The 9,055-nt window shown below is 34.4% G+C and overlaps 1 protein-coding gene across 2 annotated transcripts; it reads left to right on the forward strand.

Annotated features, from left to right (window-relative positions):
* Positions 1–3,642: 3,642 nt before the first annotated feature.
* LOC139866453 (xylulose kinase 2-like) lies at positions 3,643–7,449 on the forward strand. 2 transcript variants are annotated; one of them, XM_071854688.1, is made up of 12 exons: positions 3,643–3,802; positions 4,010–4,667; positions 4,763–4,851; positions 4,952–5,016; positions 5,105–5,160; positions 5,283–5,403; positions 5,549–5,623; positions 5,703–5,756; positions 5,838–5,932; positions 6,362–6,536; positions 6,618–6,862; positions 7,208–7,449. In XM_071854688.1, the coding sequence occupies exons 1-11, from the start codon at positions 3,744–3,746 to the stop codon at positions 6,848–6,850; spliced, it is 1,680 nt and encodes a 559-aa protein (XP_071710789.1). In that variant the 5' UTR covers positions 3,643–3,743; the 3' UTR covers positions 6,851–6,862; positions 7,208–7,449. The 2 variants fall into 2 exon arrangements, with proteins under 2 accessions (XP_071710789.1, XP_071710788.1); XM_071854687.1 differs by lacking the exon at positions 7,208–7,449 and having other exon boundaries at positions 6,618–7,183.
* The last annotated feature ends 1,606 nt before the right edge of the window (positions 7,450–9,055 follow it).

Below are 9,055 nucleotides of genomic sequence, written 5' to 3' on the forward strand. Positions count from 1 at the left end.
TAAAAGTTAAAAGTTATGTTGTGTTCGTGTTACCCGTGAGGCGGTGGTGATTCTAGAATCACAACGTAAATGGATCCTATACGATTTAAGTGATAGTTTGTAATTATTTTTTCTCGAAAAATGGTTGTTTACTTCTACTAAAGACATTAGTTTTAAAAATTTATGGAATGATATCTGTCAAATACAATTTAAGTGTTATCTTGTAACATAATGGGGTCATAGGACCCACCACCTTTAAGGTAGATTCACCATTATCGGGAGAGCGAGTATTCCGACTAAATCCTCTAATATTCGCGGCTTAACTGAATTATTTTGTGATTGTTTCCAACCCTTCCCTATCAAACACTAGCCTATCATGGATCGTTATACATACATGATGTACAACCATCTAGTCGGTATTATACAGTTATACACATTAAACATGTGTTAAACGATTATAACTGCAATAAGCTTTTAGCAAAAAAGTATTGAAATAAGAAGATTTATACTTAAATCAATTAATTGAGTTTGGATTTGACTAAAATCATTGAGTTTGTTAAAAAAAAAACAAGGGATGTGCACAGAAGAGTCCAGATAGAGCTAGGGGATATGTTCCTATCACCTCAACTTTCTTAAAGAAAAAAGTTGATAACATCTTTAACTATTCGTTTGTAATATATATCTATAATCTATAATTTATATGAATGACAGGTACTACTTTTTTTATCATAACCCATCACGAAAATATCTAATAATTGGCGTTATGATTCTCATAATTAAGAAGTTTTAGGTACAAAAAGTTTCAGGTTCATACAATCATATCTCGTTAGTTTTGCAGAGAACAATTAGAACACATACAATCTTCCGATTAGAGTTTTCTTCACATTGTAATTGCCATTGTAGAACGAACGGTCTAAGTTGGATTTGGGCATGTTCATTCGACACTAGGGATGGCACCCGCGGGCGATGGGCACGGGTCCTATAAACCCGCGTCCCGCCCGCCAATACGATTACCCTACCCGTTGGGACCCGTCTACCCGCTGACGGGTAAAGTTTTTCACCCATGCCCGTTACCCGCGGGTATTTAAAACCCGCGGGTTTTTAAAAAAATAACAATTTTTTTGAAAGGCTATTTGTATTACTCAAGGTCCAAATTCAGGCATACATCAAACAAAGGCCAGCAAGGTGCAGGCTAAATACAATCCAGATTCCAAAAGATACTTAAATACTACAAACACCATAAATAGTTATGCCACACACAACTAAAGCGCCTGCAATCTAGAAATCTCGTGATCATATTCCGTCTGCTGCTATAGTAAGGCTTGAGTTAGGCTAAAAACTCTTAGTTTAGCTTTACGTTTTATACTATTAAAATAATATAACATGAGCAAATTGGTAAATTTGTATATGCTTATTTACTTACATGGTAATCACACAATGACACAAGTGATCTACTTATTCAAATACAGATCAAAGTGATGAACTGATCATAATACACATGCAACAAATCTCAATGAACTCACATTTATTTGTTTACTAATCAAGGATGATAACATAATATTTGACATCTCGATTAAATTGAAGAAAAAATATTGTTAACATACCTTTTGTGATTGTTAAACTGATTGTAGCCTCCTCTTCCTCCTCCTCGTAGAATTGGGATGTCGATATTGAAAGAATAAAAAAAATATAATTATATTTGGTACTGCCTTATGGGTATGTGCAATTATCACTTGTATTAAAAATATAATAATAATTACTAATATATATAATTATATTTATATTCGGGTTAACAGGTATACCTGCGGGTAATTCAAACGGGTGTCACAGGTTTACGGGTTGGGTTTTACCCGTGACGGGTATGATAAACCCATACCCGCCCACGACCCGTCAATGGGTAAAAAATTTTACCCAACCCGTGCCCGCGGGTCATTTTTTTTATATTACCCACCCATTATGGGTACGGGTACCCGCGGGTCACGGGTTTTTTCTCGCTCATTGCCATCCCTATTCGACACTCAAAATCCCTCAAGGGCCTCTTTTCTGTTCAATATATGTTACATTTATGAAGCCCAACTTTAATAGCCGTGGCCCAACTTTCATGCTATTATCATTAAAAATTAAGTGGCGATATTTCGTAAAACGATAAACCATTGTTTACTAATTTGATTCTATAATTTGATTTTATTATACAATACTGTAGCAATAACAATATTGTTATACAAAATCAAATGTATAAATATTTGAATAATATGCCGATATCAAGTTCAGGACTAGAAATTGCGTCAAGCTGTTGTGTTTAACGAATACCTTCTTGTTTCTTTAATTATTGATAATTATAAAAATTATAAATTGTTGATGAGTTTAATCATTGTCTACTTAAAATTATATATTCGAACTTATAACGATCGGTAGTACGGTAGTACCTATACAAACTGACAATTTAAATGTGTGATCAACTCTGAGAATTTAAATATCATGAAGCATTTTGTGATGCCTTTAACTAATTACGGTGATTCATATTTCCACAACCATTGTTTTTATGTACACAATTCAACATGATTTACAGTATTATAGTGCAACATACAATGTATGTTTGGTTGTGTACATATAAATAATGGTTGTATACATATCTTCATGTTCAGCCATTAATTAATCAGGTTAAAGCCACAAATTTGTTATATACTTTCTCAAATGTTCTGATGTCGCCAAGGTTGCAAAAGACGCGAGACGGGGTCGAGACGGTCGGGTCCTAAAAGGGTCGAGACGGTCGAGACGGGGTCGAGACGGAGGTCTAGACGGATGTTGACTAACGTTGACTTTTAAATAAAAATGTTATATATTATATATATATTGTACATTACATTATTCCAAACATAAGCATTTCACACATGTTTAAATACTTCAACATTTCAAACATAAAAAAAGAAGCACAACGTTTAATATTAAAAAAAAAAAAAAAAAAAAAAAACCTTGAAAAAAATCAGAAAAACCCGTTTTTTCCCGTCTCGGACCGTGTTTGACCGCCTTTTGACCGTTTTTTGGCCGATTTCCGTTTTTTCAAACGTTTTATGTATAAACGGGACGGGGCACTCCAAAATCCGTCTACACCCCGTCTACACCCCCGTTTTTTCCGTTTTTTACAACATTGGATGTCGCTCATATACTCATTTGCGTCCCACTATCGTCTACAAACTTTCAAAAAATGTACCGATATCGCCCACTATACTTTTTTTACCTGTAACAAAAACAATTGATGACGTGGCTTCTTGGTAGTCATGACACGTCGGTGATACATCGGAACAGAAACTGAAAGTATATGGGCTACATCGGAACACAACTGAAAGTATATGGGCGACATCGGAACATATAAAATGAAGAAAAAAAAAGGTTAAATAATTAACTTTACCGGTTCAGCAGGTAACTCGTAACGAAATGTTAACATTGGTACATTTTTTGAAAGTTTGTAGACAACAGTGAGATGTAAATGAGTATATGAGCGATATCGGGACATTTGAGAAAGTATATAACTAAGACTTTACCCTTAATTAAGCATATCACACTTTACAACCAAACATGAAGAGAACCTGATATTTTGGGCCGAACTCGAGCCCAAAGACCTAGACCTCATTCTAAAATAAAAATAAAAAATCCTCATTCAGAAATATATATATGGAGTATTTATTTATCTGGTAAATACATTATGAAGTTTTTCTTATTTTAATGAAGAATTAGGAAGAAGAAAAAAAAATATATTGTAGACTATGGAAAACATATGTCTCCCTGATGATTCACTTTTTCTAGGCCTTGACAACTCTACTCAGTGAGTTCATCTGCTATCTTTTCAGTTCCTCCATTTTATTTGATAATTTTCAATATTTGAATCAGGGGTTTTCTTTAATCTTTGTCTGTAGCTAATCAAAATTGAATCTTTGATAAACCCATCAACAATCTTGGAATTTTATAAAATGGGTATTTTAGTACATGATCAAAGGCTTAATCTTTATACATGAAATCTGTTTCTTTTTAGGTCATTAAAGGCAACTGTGTTAGATTCAAATCTCAACATTGTGTGTACAGAAATAGTCAATTTTGATTCTGAGTTACCACATTACAAAACCAAAGATGGTGTGCTTAGAGACCCATTCATTAATGGCAGAATTGTTTCACCTACCTTAATGTGGGTGGAAGCATTAGACCTCATCTTACAAAGATTAAAAAATCGACAAAACCTCGATTTCGATAAAATTGCTGCTGTTTCAGGCAGTGCACAACAACATGGTAGTGTGTATTGGAACACGGGTAGTTTAGGGATTTTATCATCTTTGGATTCAAAAAAACCATTAATTGATCAATTTAAGAATGCTTTTTCAACAAAAGAATCACCAATATGGATGGATAATAGCACCACAGAACAATGTATTGCCATTGAAAAAGCTCTTGGAGGTGCATTAGAGTTATCGAAACTCACAGGCTCTCGGGCTCATGAGAGATGTACGGGCCCACAGATTCGAAAAATGTATGAAACACATCCTCAAGTATATCATGATACCGAGAGGATTTCGCTTGTGAGCTCATTTATGGCATCCATTCTCATTGGAGGGTATGCTTGTATTGATCATACTGATGGGGCTGGCATGAATTTGATGGATATTAAGAAAAGGGCTTGGTCTAAGTTAGCAATAGAGGTTTGTATTTAATTAATAAGATATAAATTATTAAATTGTGCTTCAAATTTGTATGTTGTATGTTTGTAATTGTTGGATATTGATGTTGATAATAGGCCACTGCACCAGGTTTAGAAGAAAAACTAGGAAATTTGGCTCCTGCACATAGTATTGCTGGTTTAATTGCCCCGTATTTCGTTCAGAAGTTAGTATTTTACTCCACTATATACTTGTTCGATTTTATGCGTATCTTAGTCATTAACATATCAATGATCTTGGTACGTTTTTATTTTCGTTTAATTTAGGTTTCACTTCAACAAGGATTGTTTAGTTGTTCAGTGGTCTGGTGATAATCCTAACAGCCTCGCAGGTAAAATTTGGTTTCATTTAAATGTTATATATTTTGTCTATTTTCATTTCAATGTTATATTTTATCTAAATTTTTCTAAACTTTGTAGGGTTGACACTTAACACGCCGGGGGATCTTGCAATCAGTCTTGGCACTAGCGATACTGTAAGTTCAACTTCACATGCTCTTCACACAATCTTTGCAGTTCCCAAAGTACCCTTCTCTTTATCATATTTACCTTGAAATAGGATGGATAATTTAGTAAAACATGTTGTGAAAACATTCAGGTTTTTGGAATTACGATGAACCAAAATCCAATCGTTGAAGGAAACTTTTTCCCAAACCCTGTTGATATGGAAAGTTATATGGTGATGCTCGTTTATAAGAATGGATCTCTCACCCGTGAAGGTATGGTACCACTATATGAAAACTAGAGCTGAAACTTGGATCCATTTGACATTTTTTTTCATTTTTAAACAATTAAAATCCCGTTTCCGCCACCAAAAAAAAAAAAAAAAAAACTTTGATATACAGAATATTATAATGTTGTTAGATATACGTGATCGGTGTGCTGAGAGATCATGGGAAGTGTTTAATCAGTTGCTGCAGCAAACACCGCCCTTAAACAGTAAATTATCTACTCCACATCAGATTAAATTTCCATTTTGTGCATCCGTTTAGTTTGAACTGTAAACGTCATATCTCAGATGGAAAGATTGGTTTTTACTACAAGGATCATGAAATACTTCCTCCCTTACCAGGTAAGTTATTCATCCCTCTTTCACATACCCGAGATTACCGATTCCTTTATTATTATATTTTTATAGTGTTATCATTTTTAGTCGGTTTCCATCGATATACCCTTGAGAGTTTTGAAGGGACGACGTTTGATGGTGTGATTGAACACGAAGTGAACGAGTTCGATCCTGCTTCCGAGGTTAGCTCACTTCTTAATTTTTTTTGTAACTCTACATTTATATATTATTACTAATTTTAAACTAAAATGTGTGTACGTCAACTGTACGTGTTGTCCCATCCAGTGTTGCAAAACTCGGAATTACTCGGCAAGTACTCAGTTTTTGCAATGCGGGGAGTACTCAGCGAGTACTCGGTCAAACTTGGTCAAACTCAGTCAAAACTTAGAATTACTCGAAAAATTGGTCAAAATTCGGTCAAAATTCGGTCAAAACTCAGCCAAAACTGGGAATTACTTAGAAAATCGGTCAAAACTCGGTAAAAATCAGTCAAAGTCAAACTTGGTCAACATCCGAGTACTCCCAGAGTTGCTGAGTCAAGTAGCGATTTTTGCAACCTTGGTCCCATCTGATCGGCGGCTCAACCCACTACCTATCCAACTTACGATCAGGTACGGGCGATAATCGAAGGACAATTTCTGTCAATGAGGGGTCACATTGAAAAATGCGGGATGCCATCTCCACCTGAACGGATTATAGCAACGGGTGGTGCATCAGCAAACCAAGCAATTTTAAACTGTATGGCATCAGTTTTTGGCTGCAACGTTCACACAGTTCAAAGACCAGGTAAAAATATTTCGTTTAGGATGAGTTCAAAGACGGATAGATATACGTAATACACTCCACCGTGTTACTTTCTTTTAACAGATTCAGCTTCGTTAGGGGCTGCATTGCGCGCAGCTCATGGATTGTTGTGTTATAATAAGGGCAGATTTATACCAAGTTCTTACTTGTATAAAGATAAACTTGAGAAGACAGCTTTTCAATGTAAGCTTGCTGTGGCTAATAATGAAATTGAGGTTGTTTCGAAGTATGCGATGATGGTGAAGAAGCGTATGGAGATTGAGAACCGGCTTGTTGAGAAATTGGGACGTCGATGAGAAACTGGATAGGTAAATATTCTTATAAGCAAACTTCTTCTGTTAACAATAAGCCAGTTGTTTTGCCAGTAACATATCATAATGAAATTTTAAAATATCATAGTCAACACAAAGTTGAAAAATAGTTGTTGGATTTACGGAATGGGAGCTGATCCTTCCACTCCAATTTGTATCCATCCACACCACTTTCATGTAAATGGACAAATATACCCCTTAACTATCTTTTCTCCTACGAAAATGTTAACAACCGGTACAATTTTCCAGCACTCTTTCTTTATCTTTTTAATCTTTTTTTTGTTTTATCTCACTCTCAACATAAATTACAATACCACCGTTGATGGATATGATTATATGAAGATGGCGATTTAACATCACGATGTTTCTTCAACTCTCCATGGTGTTGTTATTGAAAAATACACAAAAGCTTTCAATAGTCAAACCCGTATTTCGATAAGAGATTCACAAATCGAAAATCTGGATTGAAATCTCATTTGTGCATTTCATCGTAGGATCTCTTTGTTGCTCGATATATGTAATTACTAATTACTAACTTTCAAGGGGATAATATTTCTTTGCTAAGTACAGCGAATCTGGTGTATATGTGCAATTTCATATGTGAATTTCTAAACAAACTTTTAGTCCGTAAATTTCATATATGTTTTGCGTGAATATGAATTTTAGTGGAAAAGCAATTTGATAAAGAAGAGGGGAAAAGATGTGGTTTATGAGGGATAGGGTGATTAGGGTTTGAGACGGATGAAGCAAATATTAATCTAGGGGTAAAATAGTCTATTCATAAAAAATTGGTGTGTATGGCTAATAGTCTAAATGGGTTGGGTCGGGTAGTGATGCTGATGCACACCTTACACCCTGTTGGTTGTGGTGTAATTAAGAGCAAATTTTTGTAGTCTCTTTATTGTTTCCATTTTTGGTTCTTGTTCTTGTATAAATATGGCAAAACAATGATCTTGTACAAGATTCTACTAACGATAAAGAGTGGTCTAAATACCTTTTTTTTTTTCTTTTTTTTTTACTGCACCCACAAATTTTTTTATTTACAACGGGCATAGAACTCAAACCTCAATGTTGATGAGTTTTGTTGATAGCGTTAGACCATAAGCCCATTGGTTAAATACGTTAATATGTTGGCTCAGGTTTTGTCATTGAATCATGTTTTGTACTTTCTATGAAAAAAGTCCAGATCATGTAATGAAACCAAACCATTGGCCCATGAAGGCAACAAAAGATGTATAGGTTTAAAGCCCAATCAACCTGACCTGAGTATATTATATTATTGACTATTTAATTTTAATTATTTATAAATATAAATGAATGTGTTTTTATCCAACTATAACCACTTTTGTAAAAAAAATCCGATTACTCGCCGATTTATCCCTTATTACTCATTTTTAATACCAGTCCTTTCCGATTTCTCAAAAACCGTCTAATTCATTGGTCAACGTCGATTGATGGGTCAAAATCGAATTTGGTAGTTAACGTCACTCAAAATTAGTTAACAATTTAACATTAATTTAAAGTAAAATTTCAGAGTTATTGAACAAAATGAAGCCTTGAACAATTATGTTAAATTTTATGTTTATATTTATGGTTTTCTTCTATATATTTTTTTAAACGGCAATTTTTTGGCATAGGTAGATCATTTATTTCAACGACCTTCATCGTTTGCGCGTAACACACACATTCTAGCGGAAACCCGAACTCAATCGACGATACGCGGAACACATCCATTCGGGCAGTGTTCCGTGTAGAGGTCCATGAACGAATCCGGTAAAACCTCCCTATATGGTCAATATATACCACTATTATTTATGTTCAATTGGTTTAAAGAAAATCATGTCATTCTAAGGATCGAACCCATGACCTCTCTCTATACCATGACACAAACTACATGGGTTGGGCTATGTCAAATTTTGTAATTTAATATTTAAATGTATAAAGTATAATTTGATTATCAATTACTCTCTTTCAAAATCTCGGGCGACTAATCCCCAAATAATGAATTTTTATAACTAACAAATATGGTTATGGTTATGCAAATAACTACGTAGTATAAATCAGCTTATTAATGGATTTACGAAGTATCTAGACGTGATAAGATTCATAAAATAAAAATTCATCTTATCTTATACGAGTCTATACATCATTGTGTTACCTCAAAAGTTACATGTGCGGTGCCTTTTGAAT

The sequence above is a fragment of the Rutidosis leptorrhynchoides genome, chromosome 9 (assembly GCF_046630445.1).
Source record: "Rutidosis leptorrhynchoides isolate AG116_Rl617_1_P2 chromosome 9, CSIRO_AGI_Rlap_v1, whole genome shotgun sequence".
Taxonomy (NCBI): domain Eukaryota; kingdom Viridiplantae; phylum Streptophyta; class Magnoliopsida; order Asterales; family Asteraceae; genus Rutidosis; species Rutidosis leptorrhynchoides.

Coding starts and splice junctions, on each gene's coding strand:
- LOC139866453 (XM_071854688.1), top strand. CDS start 3,744: ATGGAAAACATATGTCTCCCTGATGATTCACTTTTTCTAGGCCTTGAC. Junction 5,757..5,837: donor AATACTTCCTCCCTTACCAG/GTAAGTTATTCA, acceptor TATCATTTTTAG/TCGGTTTCCATCGATATACC. Junction 6,537..6,617: donor TCACACAGTTCAAAGACCAG/GTAAAAATATTT, acceptor TTCTTTTAACAG/ATTCAGCTTCGTTAGGGGCT.